The 14,462-nt window shown below is 45.6% G+C and overlaps 1 protein-coding gene across 3 annotated transcripts in view; it reads right to left on the bottom strand.

Annotated features, from left to right (window-relative positions):
• MTFMT (mitochondrial methionyl-tRNA formyltransferase) overlaps window positions 1-14,462 on the bottom strand; it is a 99,746-nt gene that overhangs the window by 32,368 nt on the left and 52,916 nt on the right. For all 3 annotated transcript variants that reach the window (XM_069625097.1, XM_069625099.1, XM_069625098.1), the window contains one exon: window positions 7,001-7,092. In XM_069625097.1, the coding sequence (XP_069481198.1) occupies window positions 7,001-7,092 (92 nt within the window). The remainder of the gene's footprint in view (window positions 1-7,000; window positions 7,093-14,462) is intronic.

Raw genomic sequence — 14,462 nt, 5'->3', positions numbered from 1 at the left:
GGCATCCAGCTCTAGAGCAGCAGGCCCTAATGGTCTCTATAACTATATATTGAAAGAGAATGTAGATGATTGGCGTTAGGGAGAATTAATTCCCTTCTACCTTAGAGACGCCCCAGCTCTTTTGCTGGACTCTAGGACTTTTTAGCTCATGTAATTTTAATGGGATTTATTTTCTGTGTTTCTTTAGACCTTGGAGTCTGACAAACTCCATAGGTATCATTTTTACATTGTGTCACACAGCACCTTCAGTGCCCTTGCACAGGGAAGTCTCTTGGATTTCCCAAAGGTTATAAATACCTTTTCTTTGTGAAACTACTGTTTCCAAGAGCAGTAAAGTGAAACTGACTTTACTTACATTTGTAACTTTCTAGACCCAGCACACACTATATTACCATAGGGTGCTGGAGGGGTTACTTAGTATCCCATTTGTCTAGTTTCTTGTGTAACATTGTACATGTTGTCATTTCTACAATTAATGGCTGGTGTCAGTGGTTTACTCTTTACTACCATTGTGTGTTTTTACAGCGGACTGCTTTCGCATAAGGCACCCATGGGTGCCCATTTTGGCAAAATGGGCCGGTCTTTTTTTCCCCCCGCCATTTCTTGTTGGAAAGGTCTTTCTTGAGATTTACTCTGCGCGCAAAGCAGGTTTGGTCCCTTTGACAGCTAGGCTGGAATGAATGGGAGAAACCTGCATAAAAGGCGAGGCTTTTTGGCTTGGAAGGCTGAGTCGACCACTGACGAAGGAATCCGAAGAAGAACTTGGAAGAGATGCATACTGCAACTCCTGAACCGTTATTTTGCCCGGTGAAGCCCTGCTGCTGTGCTGAAGCTACGAATTCGCCTCTATAAGAGAAGCCCTGCAGAGATGACTTCTCCCTTTGAGTTGGTGGGACCAACAACTCTAATGTAAGCCTGTATGGACATCCTCTCGAAGATAGTTGTATTTCCACTGCTGCTGCTGCTGGAACCGAAGAACTAGGGAGAGGAACACCAGATTGTGTGCGTTGCTTTTACGTCAGACCCGAGCGTTAGGAAGATCCTCCGGACTTCCCTGATGCAGGACTGACCAAGCCTGAGCCACCTCAACACAGTGCTGGACCCCAGAAGCAAGGAAAGTGAAGTGGTATCTGAGAACCACAGTGTTGCTATTTGATGTCAGACGCGAGGAGCTGAAACAGCGAAGAACCGCTGAATTGAAATTTGCCTATTGCTTCCGCAGACCTTCCCATTGCAGAGCTGGAGTCCCCAGACGTCCTCCCTCTTGTCCCCACGACTAAGGCTCGGGAACAACAGGATCTGCAGAGCTGTACAGTAACAGAAGCCAGCTGGAACAATTTCTTCTAACCAGAGGTACTTTAAAGTCCAAGAGAACTTACCTCTTGTTGTGTAGCATTACTTGCTCTCAGTAGAGACCTGTCTTGGTTACCTTGCAGAGTTGCTAAAGCTTTGCCCCTCACAAACCACCCAGCTTGTGGCCCTTCAAGTGATCCATTTGTCTACAAACATTTCTAAAAACATTGTGAAAGACTTTTTACCCACCTGCAAAGAAGATCTTCAGCTCTGCTTGACATTGTGCAATTAACATTGGATGTCCTGGCTCCCTGAGAGACTCTTCTCACCTTTGACTCTGCTTTATCTTTTCCCCAGGAAAGGGTTAAACTTATTTTCCATTGGAAGGTTCTCTAAAGTACTCACCTGTTTGTGAATTATTTGTTAAACTTTGTTTTATTCCTCTATTCTATCTTTCACAACAAACTCAGTATTGCGCTAAATGTACTAGTGATTAAGCAATGTCCACAGTGTCCTAGCTTTTTAAGTCACCTGAGGGTGAAATGTCACAGGAAGTGTCTGTGTGCCATCCCAAATGGGTATGATCTAATTTGCAGAAACTAAGAGTGGGTTTTGAAGTGTATTTTAATTGTTACATAGATTGCTCCATTCTGAAGAAGGCTTTACAACTGACTGTGAAATAAATGAATAATTGTTTTATCAAGAAACCTTGAGTGTATGGAGTGTAAGTGTTTATTTGAGTAACTGCAACTGTGAAACTCTGTCACAACATTACTGCTCACATTGACCCCTCTTGAGATAAGCCTGGCTGCTTGACCACACTACCAACCTGTGTAGTTCAGACTTATACCAAAAGTTGGGTCCCTGTTGCCAGGAGGTCAAGGTTATTGTAGTGCACCCAAAGGGTACTGCATACAATCTTGCCTAACAATTGGTCGGCTATGCTCTATGAGCCGTTTATGAATTGATTTGATACTGAGCAATGCCCTCCTAGTTGATATCTGCAGTGGTTGTACTGATTTTTGAAAGGGGCAATCAGCGATTCCGAACAACTATCGCCCTATTGAATGCAGACAGCAAGATATTTGCGGGTGTAGTTCCGAGGGAATTGGAAAACTGGGCGAATGACAATATACTAGACAAAGCCCAGATTGGCTTCAGGAGAGGAATGTGCACTACACTGAATGGCCTGATAGTGAACACTCCGAGACAAAGCATGGTATGCGGGCAATGCACCTCTCTATTCGACACAGTGAATAGGGCTTTACTGTGGAGAAAGTTAAACAACTGGGGCATCCCTCCTGGGCTACTGACAATGTTGGTTTACTTACATGAAGACACGAACATTGTAGTCAGACTGGATGGCTCCGGCCATCTGACAAAAAAAAAAAATACTCACAGGGCGAGGTAAGGGCGCATCTTGGCCCCATTTCTTTTTAATCTGTATTTAGCAGATATTAAAAAACATCTGAATAGTGCCGCCTTTGTGAGCCTCAGAGTTGGATCACAAAGGGTGTGCTGGTTGGCCAATGCCGATGACATCCTGCTCATGGACTTTCCTTCAAAAGGGAATCCCAACGGCTGCTCAATGCCATGAGCAGGTATGTCTCGGCCAACGAGCTGATAATCAACCCGGCAAAAACCAATATCCTTAGGATGGGTAAACGGTTAAAAAAACGACCAGATTAAAACATGGAACCTAGAAACAATAATCATGAAACCCATATTAGAAACGGAATATCTGGGCTTTAAACTGACAGCACATCCCAATGGTTCACTATTAAAGACATTGGGTGAGAAAAAAAGATTCCGCTTACGGCCCAATTGAAAAACATAAAACATTTTCATGACACCAATGCTCACGTTCTAGAAGGGTAAAATCACCCCCACTCTCTTGTATGGATTGGACATAGAATCACAGGCCTGGGACCTTGACTGGGACTACTATGAGGGACGAGTGTGGAAAAAAAATCTCTGAGGCTCCTTCTGTCCCTACCAGAAGCACCCCTGCGATATGAACTAGGCTTAAAATCTCCGAGAGCAAGTTTAGAATGGAAACTGTTGCAGCTATATAGGTCGATTAAATGGCCACAAGAAAATATGTTGCATATAGACCTAATCCAGGAAAAAGCATGTGGGTCAAATATCTTCATCAAAATACTGAAGGTAAGGGTAGAGTCCATCTTAATAAAATCACACAAAAAACATCATAGACCCGAACCTCAATCTGAAGGGCTGTAAACAAGCCCTTGCCGCAATGGATTGGATACTAACTACGGATACCATGAGAAACTGAAAACTTCATGGTGACCCCTCGAATTGGAGAAAAGTCTGGGATTGCTTGTTCACTATCTTGTGCAATTTCCAGACAGTCGGGCTGAGATGCTATATTAAGATTTCGACTAGATCTGCTTCCCTCTGGTGAAATCTTGTCAAGTAGGCAATCTGTTAAGACTGATGAGAAATGTGTGCACTCTGTGCTAATTCCCTTCAACCTTAGAGACCCCAAGCTCTTTTGCTGGACTTTAGGACATTTAACTTTTACCCTGGAGTGAGTGAGATCTTTTTCTCACTCCCTCGTGTATTTTGATCTGATTTGGATATTTGTTTTCTTTGTTTTTGGAGTCTGACAAACTCCATAGGCATCTAAATTCTTGTATGGCGACACACAGCACATTCAGTGCAGTGTCACCGAGAAATGCTTTAGATTTCTCTTAAGGTTTAAATACCTTTTCCTGGGTGAAATACAGTTCCAAAGAATAGTAAAGTGAAATTGACTTTACTTACCTTTTCTCTTTGTAGGTCCAGCAACCCCCATTTTATGGGGAGTGCTGGGGGGTTTACTTAGTAGCCCCTTTTCCTACTTACTCATGTAACATTTGTTATGCTACCCTAACTACTTTAAATGGATGGTGGCAGTGGTTCGATTTCCCTACCATTGTGCTTTTCTACTGCAGGTTGAATACTCAGCTGCAGTATAGCAACCACGGGTGACCATTGTGTCAAAATGGCCCTAGTCGTCTTTTTCTGCCATTTCTTGTTTGTGAGGTCTTTCTTGGGTTTTGCTCTCTGCACCAAACCAGGTGTAAGCCCTTTGTTCGTTTTGCCTTTGGCAGGCTTCAGTACTGAAACCCGCCTCTGGCTCCAGTGTGTCTGCAAGGGCAGGAAGTGAGGGAGGGGCCTGAAACTCCCCTGTCATTTGGCTCCAGGGTAACCTGAATGCACTCAGTCCTGATGGGTGGGCTGGCTGTCCTTGCAGGATAGCCACCCTGCTGTGTGAGGGACAGCTAGGCTGTGCATGAATTGGAGAAACCTGCTTAAAAGGCGAGGGTTCTTAGACTGAAGACAGATTCTACCATTGGGAAGAACAACCCAATGAAGAAACAATGAACAAAGCTTGCTGCATCCTCCTGGACTGATGAACTGCCCGGTGAAGCCCTGCTGCTGTGCTGAAACTCCTTTTCCTGTTCAACAAGAGAAGCTCCGGAAGGGACGACTTCTTCCCTTGGGTTAGTGGGACAAACTAACCCTGAGACGAACTTTGATGGAAGACCTTCCCCAACTGGCTGTACCACTTTACTGCTTTAGGAATCAAGTGCCATGGGTCGAGAAATCCGTAGTCTAGTGCAAGCGTGTAAGCCAGCCAAAAGCTCCAGGAGTCTTCGCAGGACCCTCCAGAAGCAGGACGACCAGAGCTCCAGTCACCTCACCAGTGTTTCAAGGAGTGAAGGAAGCCCAACCAGTGTCCAAGATCCGCGGTGGTGCTGTTTACCGAAAGCTGAAACCGCAAAGTGCTGCTGATCTGAAAAGAGCCCGTATCTGCTGCCGACCATCGAATTGCTCCCGCAGGAGACCCCAGACATCCTCCCTCTTGTCCCCGCGACTGAGGACCAGGAACACAGGATCTGCATCACTGCAACCACACGGGAACCAAAAGTCACCTCATGGTGTAGGAAGTGTGTATGAAACATCTCTAAAGAGTATCTACTTGATTTGTGTTGATTCTGAGAAATATTTTAAAGTGTATTTGATTGCTACATATATTGCCCCTTTTAAAGAATGCTTATTTAAAACTGACCGCTAAATAAATAATTATTTCACCAGAAAACCTTGAGTGTAAGTGTTATTTGGATAGTTGTATTGGTGGATTTCATTACTACAGCTGTACAGCTCACATTTATCCCTCTTGGGATAAGTCTGGCTGCTCAGTCACACTACCAACGTTACTACATCAATTCTTATTTAACAAACTTGGACGAGCTTCCAGTCCAGATCTTGGATGAAAGGAGGACTCCTACCGCCACCATGCCACAGATCAACTTTGAAGCCAAGACACCCATGAAGAAGGCAGTCTGTTGACGACCAGAGGACGACTCATGCAGCTGACCAGCACCAACTCCAATGAAGTTCTGGTGAAGTGCTGCTCCTTTACCTGATCAAGTAGGCGCTTGACAATGCTTCAACCTGCGGGATCTACCAGTCTCGACCCCAGCTCGAGAATATGTGCCTTTGGAAGTGTCCCTGACTGACTGGTGGACTGACTGCTCTCTCTTGGGCTACCACGCTGCAGCAGTTGCGGATCCAAGTGCATCCTTGGAAGTTTTAGGATCTTTAACTTTTACTATAAGACACCTGCTCCTATATTTTCAGACTCTGCATAAACGAAGGCTGTGCAGCACCGGCTCCTTTGTTAGTCCATTTAAAAGATTGCTCGTCGCCACCTGACCACGGTGACTCCTGTTGTGATCAGTCTTTGCTTCCCAGAGGTGTCCAGAGGTCACCTGCTTAGCTGAAGTCTTCATTTTTTCTTCACAAGGCTGCTCAGGTGGAAGGTCCCTGGAACAAAGATCTAAGCACCACGGCAGACCAAAAAATGAACTCCGTGTCCGATGGGGGCCATTGCATCCACTACCCCCATGGCCTCCCTCCACCGGACCAAGCACAGAATATCACACATCCAACGGAATGTGGAACCTCAGCAATGGTCTCTGGAGAAATCAATGTCAGGGGATGGAGTAATGGGCAAGTTAACCTAACTGTTCACTTGCTCCCTCCGTTCTTCATATGGTATGCAGCCTGTGGCTTCAGATGCTTTGGACTATTACTCACAGGATCCCTCAACATGTCTATGCTTGCTCGGCTTGATGAAGCTTTAGTCCAAAACAATGAGAGTCAAATGTTGCAGATACAGGTCCTATAATTAGATAAACCTGCTATCAACCAGTGGAGCCCACACAGCCAGCTAAGCGAAGAAACTCAATATGAAGAACAAGGTACATGTGTACTGTGTTCTTAAAGGACATGGGGTGCCTTCAGGGAACGCAATGTACTCGCCTGTAAACCTTTCCCATAGGAGAGTCATTTGCGCCAGCCAACCAATGGTCACCTTTTAGAAGTGAAAGCTCTGAAGGTAGCCAGAAGCTGCAGTACCCTTTGTTGTCCAATTGTTATCCTTTTACTTTTTAAATTATACCCAATTATACCCACTTTTCCAATCCTATAGCAGCACAATGTGTAAATGAAACCTTTTTGGCATATGTTCAAAGCACAATAACCTCATCTCACAAGATTCTAAAGTCACAACTGCACGCAAAATAGAAAAGCTATATTTTAAAATCAAGTTTAGCCAATGCTGATATTACACAAACACAATAATGTGCATAGCTGAACTTTACCAGAATTGAGGGATAGATGCGTGACCTCTTACCACAGTTCGTAATGCACGCTCCAGGCGTAGGATGTGAACCGGCGTTTGCTCCTCCCATTTGATACATCCCACAGCAGCAGTCAGTTTAGGAGCTGAGAAAAGAAAAGAATATTGACAATTAACATCAGCCTAAATGTAACACAAAGCGTCCCATCCTAAAACTACCACCCCAGACTTAAGGAGAGGGGTGCTTTACTGGCAGCCAAGGCATTCTCTACTGTATTAACTTGACTTAGTGATTACATTTCAACTGTACTGCTAAAATTGTTACAAAATCAGAACGGTAACATTATCAAATAACCAGTTCCTTACCTACAGCACCCCGCCTTGAAGAAAAAGGTATTTATTTATATTCAGTGACAGGAGGTTGGTGTGTAGGAGTCCCTGTTGGGAAGGCGCTTAACAGTCTGGAAGAGGAGAAGGGAAAAGTGTCGTATAGGGCTATTCCGGACAATGTAGTTCTTGCTGTCCTGCCTTCACAACTGGTTGCTAAAGGCTTGCTCTCCGGTGGAAACAAATTCAAAGCCTGCATAGCCTTAGACTTGACAATATTTTAAAGCTTTTAAAAAAGGTGCAAAGGATGTGTGCTCTCTTGATGGGTGTTATGAACGATTTTTCTTTTGCTGCTTTCCCTCCATAAGACATCACGACTCCATTCCTTTTGCTATTGTTTTGAACATTTCCTGAAATTGCTCCACTTACTAAGCTCATCTGTTTTGGGATCACGGATCAGTCCTTATGGCTGTCAGTGCAGAAGAACTCTGTTTGCAATAGTAAAGTTCTTGGTTTTGTTTTTCTGCACACAGCTTAAGTGAGGTATTGTAGGGACAGTGTCCCTATAACTTTGTTTTTAGCACCCCTCTAGTTACTTGCATGTGTCGTCCAGGATAGGCTGGTGGCATCCGATACCTGGTTTTCTTTTTTATAGTTGCATGCAGTTTACAGCTTAATACCAATTTCAGTACCATGTACTCTAAAATGGCCAAGACACAGGATGTTTGCCTGTCCCAGCTACAAGATGGCCAGTCGAACCTCCTTCCTAACCTGGAGTTGCCTGATATTCCATATATGGTTAAGAACTTTCTTGAGGAAAGCTCCAGCTTATGCAGGCATTCTGAGTATGCAGTAGAACGTTGGTAACTAGGTCTATCTGGTCCCAGTCCACATACTTGCCAGGTGTGTCTGTTGCTGGGCAGATGCAGTGGCCAGAGTCCATCCAGACTAAAAAAAAAGTGCCAAGCTTGAATGGTGCAGGTCCTTGCCATTGGTCGGCTGGGGGGAAACTCCTGGATTCTGGATAAGAGAATCATGCAGCCATTCCTCAGATCATCTTTGGAGCCAAGACCCCTACAAAGGAGAACAGCCCACTGAAAAGACAGAACTTGTCGCTGGAAGATCGCCAGCAGCCCTTGGTGCAGTCGATGGTGGACAGCAGAGAAGGTACAGTGATTCACCCTCTTGGTCCTCCAGGGCCGGACAGGGGCCAGTATATTTAGCAGGCCTTAGATGATGCCCTTTGGTAGGTGTCGGCAATCGCCTGCCGGCTCCCGGACCAATTGGGCTTTAGATTTAGGCGCAGTGGCCAATCCTGCAGCTTGATGGAGACAGGTCGGAGGCCTCGGCTGCACAGTATTGCCCCAGCGGCCATGATGAAAGGCCCAGGAATGATTTAAATGGACCTGGCGGCGGCCCTCCATCAAAGTGCTTGCCTTTAGGATGGAAGAGGGAATGTTAAGGGTAGGCCTTGGAAGTCCAGAAATGAGTTAAAAAGAAAGGAGTAAATCAAGTTCCCAACGGATAGTATTCAGTTCCAGGGAATGGCTCCCTTCTGCAGGTTTCTCTTCACCAATACGATAGATATTTGAAATATAGGAAACTTGAACTAGACAATTCAAGTTTCCTATAGCCCAAGAGGGCATCTCCTTCCTCTTGGTGTTGTAATCCACTTCTAGGAAGGTGGTCTCCCTTCCCCAAGTGTTTTCCAACATTCACAATCCTAAGGGTACGAGTCTTCCTTGGGATTCTTTAGTCAACAAAACAACTTTGAAATGCGGGCTCCAGCCGCTCAGCACACCTTGTATACTCCCCTGCCAGGGTCTTTCCACAATTCATGCAATTTGACTCACAAATGTATCTTTTTCTGGTATACTCCCCTGCCAGGCCTTTCTTGCACAGTTCACTTTATACAGTTGCAATCTTGACTTTGCCTGGTATACTCTCCTGCGATTCAATTTACACACTTGAAAATTTGGCGTTGTCTGGTACACTCTCCTGCCAGGGCTTTCTCATGCGATTCACTGTACACACTTTTTGGTATTCTTCCTTTTCAAATATTGGATCTCAAATCCCTTTCATTCACTTTGCTTGCTTCTTTCTTTCCTTAATAGCGTTGCCGAAGTACCCCAGCTTCCCTTCCTAGGTCTCGCCGGCATTTCGTGGCTCTCTCCGGTCCTCTTGCGATAAATGTGAAGCAGCTCTCCGGCATTCCGATCTCCACTGTAAAGGTTCACTGGTTTCAGCTAACGCCCTTCCATTTTGCTGTAGAGTCCCGCTCCGTGTTCTGGTGGCATTGGAACTGCTTTCGCTGTTGCTGCGGCCGTCGGGAAGCCTTCTCTTTGCTTCTTGCTACGGTTCCAGCACAGCAAGACCAGCTTCTGCAGTCCTTCCTCTTCTGACTTCCCGAGCCTTCTGGCTCCAGAGTCGTCTCTGCGGCTCAGCAGTTCCTCGGTCTGCACCGAGAGGATGAGGCTCCTTCCGACAAAATCTTCCTGCTGGTTTGGAGTTTTAAATGTCCGAGCATCCTGGGCTTCTCATATTCCCTGAGCTTCATTACTCTGTTCAGTCTCCTCGAACCAGTGTTTACATACAGATGGGAATAGGCAGCAGTTTTTGCTATTTCATTCCCAGAATACGAAAAGGTTTTACTAGCAGGTTTTATGGTTTATTGAAGGAGTCTACCACAGTATGCCATAAAGGCACAAGGAATTGAGAAGGGGGATATATTTTTTCATCCGATGACGCCAGGTCTGAGGCCCTCTCCCCCCCCCAACCCACCCGCTGCTCAGAGGGTCACCTCGCCCCATGTGGTCTTCCCTCTCATATAGTCAACCTCAATGCCAGGATCAGGTAGCGGTTGTCGTCCCCTGGCCACATGGGAAAGGAGTGATGACACCATCGGATTCGTCACAAAGCATAAATCTGGAAGCAATTTCAGAACTCCTACAGTGCTCCTTGAGTGAACCAGAGTACAGATGGTGATGGTGAGCAAATCCCCCCCCCCACGCCCTCCCTTGCTTAGCTCCGAATGGTGGTGTTCTGGCCTGGTATCCCGCCCTGGGCCTCCTGTAAGGTGGTTGGATTGGGAGAGCTTTAAGACTTTCCTCTAACTTGCATTAACTTTTGGAACACTTGTCGAGCTTCCCAAAAGTCTCCAAGTCTCCTGGAAAGACTCACTGGGACCTGTGAATCTAAGGGCACTGTGCCCCTGCTTTTCTAGCTAGGGAAGGGCTTTTAAAGGTTAGTACCTTACTTATAAGGTTTGAATGGTATTTGCTACTCCTTTTTCTAAACCTACTAGTTCTCAAAGTATTGATTACGCACCTGGTTCTATTTTCTTTATTCACTTGACCTGCTAAACTTACAGTACTTACAAAAATACGTCGACTGTATTTAAAAGTCAAGTGTTAGTACTCTTAGCAGAGCAGAGTACACCAAGGCGAATGTTTATCTAACAGTAGTGAATGTTTTAGTGTTACTCACCTGTGGTTGTTCATTGAGGAGAATATTTTTCTATGGCCTAAATAAATAATTGTGTTTATATGCAGTCTTGCCTAACTTGTATTAAGTGCTTTGGGTGCTTAACTGAAATCGTCAGCACCCTCGCCCTACTACGTCTAATCCTTGCTGCTCATCCACACTATTCTGATAGAGCCGAGACCTTGGTGTTTGTTCCTGTTCATTAGAATATGGTGGCCTCTCGGAATCTGTCCACAGGGCGGATTCTGAAATCCATCTTTCCAAAGGGAATCTAAAATGGCTGGCAGTGTAAACTCTAGTTTCTTTGGTGGTACAGAATCGCCCTGTGCGTCGGTTTACAGAAGAGTGTTTTCAGAACTGGGCAAACTAACATGAGCTAGCTTCTGAAAAGGTGTAGAATGATGGTCCTTTAAGTGTGAGGATAATGCACCCAGATATAAACACCACACAATACCTGTGCAGTCATTACTGACACAAGACTAGAAGCATCAGTCCCTTTTCAAACAATGGGTTCAGAGTGTGTATACGCCATGACTAAAATAGAAGCTAGCACAGAAACCACAGCAAACCTGTGATGAGGTGGAAGATGTAATCTAAGAACAGGGGTGTTAATGTAAACATTAAGCACATCAGGCCTAAGAAACTACGCATTAGAGCGGGGGGGAGGGGGGAAGAAAGGTTGTTGAAGCGGTTTCTGGAGGTGGAGAGTAGCCATAGAAAGTGTGATGAAAGGACTACTTCTTTGCAGAAGTACAGGAATGAGTAGTGGCTAAACCGCTTACACTGCTCCACGCTACTACTAAACCAGCAGTGATCCCAACAGTTACAGCCCAAAAAGTGTAACTCATTCCCCTTGTGTGGTAGCACAGGTTATGTCTTGAGGAGGGAGGGGGGATGATCGTAGCAACTCAAACAACTTAAGTGCAATGGCTCCAAGTAAAAACATGTCCAGTCAAGAAATCTGTACTTTTAATTAAACAATATAAATGCAGGCAACTAGAAACACAAGCAAAACCTGACCCAGATAGAAAAAATAGCACAGAAATTCAGACTGCTGGCTTGAAAGGAACTATAGTGATCAGCAACATGGTGTGAGGGATGCTTTTGTTAGGTCAGTGCTGTCTTTGAAGCACAGTTAGCAGGGGAACCCCTGCGGGGGAGAGGAGTCCAGTGTCCTGGGACGAGGATGGCACCCTTACTGCTGGAGCATCCTGGCTATTGTTCAACATGGCTGTATTGGAGACAGTCAGATCAGAAGCCACTTCACATCACTCCTATCCCATTCCCAGTGTTTGCTCACGGAGCAGACACTGGTGTGATTTCAAATTGCTATGATTGTATAATTGTGTTTTCTTATCAATTACCATGCCACAACTAGGCTTGGCTTCTAAACATGCCACCTGACTTTCTAAGACAGATTTATTATAATTTAGCACATAGATGAAGATTTAAAAAGCCACCTCTGCCGGCATGGACGGTGCCCCAAGCAACTATCAGGGATGCACATAACCTTTGAATCTGCTATGTGCCACTATAGAGCTGGAGCTGCAGGCTGTTTCGCAAAGGGTCGCGGGTCTACTATACGTTTGGCATGGAGCATTGTAAGGGTGTGGGCTAATTGGCAGAGATCTCAGGAAAATAATTACCTGCATCATTCTATTATTAACAATCAAAAAGCGAGGGCTTTCAGATCCCCACAGCTGGCAATCTGCCTCAGGTCCCGCACAACCATGCTCTGGGTTAGGCTCATTCACATGTGACATAATATACGGAGGCCATCTATCTTGGTGTGTGGAGATCCATTTTTAGGCAGTTTGCCAATCTGGGATCTCTGAAGGGATTTGGACATATGCCAAAACTTTGGTATTTCCCTCTAATGTAGGCAAGCTCCTTCCTCTTCTGGTCAGTCACCTGTTAAGGTAGGCTTTGGGGGCTGCTCCACCTCCAGAGTTACATGAGCCTGTTGGGCATGCAATTCCCTGCTTCTAGAACTGGGTCCCTGCACAAATCCTCTTTCCAATGCTTAGAAGCAGTTTGGAAGGCAGAGCTCCAGTGACCTTTATGTTATGTTGTCTTATACAGCGCACCGCTATGATCGCAGAGGCAGTCTCCAGGCGCTCATGTGGCTCTGCAAGAAAGAGGACCAGAGGGGTAGGGGAGACGGAGGTGGGTTGGTGAGGGTAGAGGGATAGGATAGGCCCTGCACCAGGAGAAACATGCGGCTGTGGGTGTTGGCTTGCAGCTGGCTTTGATTGTTTGCAGTGGCTTGTTGTATCCATAAGGGTTTAGTCCAGTGTCTGGGTTTTTTGTTGTGTGTAGTTTGGCTAGCCCTAAGGTGTGCATATTATTTGAGAGGTGTGTTGGAGGGGAGCAGGAGCGGGGTGGTTAGTGCATTGGGAATTCTCAAAGTTCTTCAAGGTGGCTAGTCTTCACAGTTCAATCTGGATGTGACAGTCTATTCATTACAATTCTATATAGATGCGACGCATGCTAATCATCACAATTCTGTCTACATGTGACAGTACTTTTCCTACCATACTCTCTATGACAACTGTCTCAACTTGCAAAACTAACTTGCTTCTCTGACCACCACCACTCCGAATCCATTCACCCTCACCGAATCTTTCAAACTCACACACGTCTTCTCTCTCCTCCTACTCCTGATCATTCCATTGCCTCTCCCCTCTCTGCCACAGATTTGGCTAATTTCTTTTCTAACAAAGTCCTCAACCTTCCCCAAGACACGCTCTCCTCCCATTCTTTCTCTCCCCCTTCACCTCCTCCAGCTCCCCCTCCCTCTTCTATGTCCTCCTTCACTCCTGTTACTCAGTCTGAAGTCTCCCTCTTATCTAAAACTCATCCTACCCCCTCCCCTCAGACCCCATCCCTACTTCCCTTATTCCCAAAATGTACCCCCTCCTCATTCCCTACCTCACCTCCTTCCTCAACACTTTGTCTATCTTTATCTACCTTCCCTTCTCTCTTCAAGCATGCAACTATATCCCTATTCTGAAAAAAACATCTGCTGATCCCCTTCTAGCCTCTATCGCCCCATCTCCCTCCTGCCCTTTCTCTCTAAACTTCTCTAACGCATTTTCTATTCTCAACTCTCCTCCTTCGTCTCTAACCTCTCTCTTCTCCCCACCACTCAATCTGGCTTCTGCCCTCACTTCTGTTCTCAACTCCCTCCTTTCTGCCTGCTACTCCAAACACTCCTCCATACTTATCCTTCTCGACCTTTGTGCTGCCTTCGATACTGTTGATCACCCTCTACTCCTTAACACTCTCTCATCCCTTGGTTTCAAAGACTCTGTCCTCAACTGGTTCTCCTCCTATCTTTCCAACCGCACCTTTGCAGTTTCTTGGGGAGGTAACACTTCCCCATTCTTTCCTCTCAATCATGGTGTTCCCCAAGGTTCAGTTCTTGGCCTCTTTCTCTTCTCACTCTACACTTCTTTCTTAGCTCCCATCATCTCCTCTTTTGGTGTCTCACACCATTTCTACGCTGATGATACCCAACTCTTCCTCTCCTTCTTTTCCTTCACCTCGGACATTCATCTTAAGCTCTCTTCCTGCATTTCTGCGATTAAATCTTGGATGTCCTCACTTTCTAACCCTAAACAAGGACAAAACAGAAGTCCTATTCTTCCCTGCTAACACACTTCCTCCCCCACCCCCTCCTTCTATTCTCTTTTCCCCATCCAAC

The sequence above is a fragment of the Ambystoma mexicanum genome, chromosome 11, assembly GCF_040938575.1.
Source record: "Ambystoma mexicanum isolate Mex_15411 chromosome 11, UKY_AmexF1_1, whole genome shotgun sequence".
Taxonomy (NCBI): Eukaryota; Metazoa; Chordata; class Amphibia; order Caudata; family Ambystomatidae; genus Ambystoma; species Ambystoma mexicanum.
Note: the sequence above shows the minus strand (reverse complement) of the source record. Positions and strands in the feature narration are given on the sequence as shown.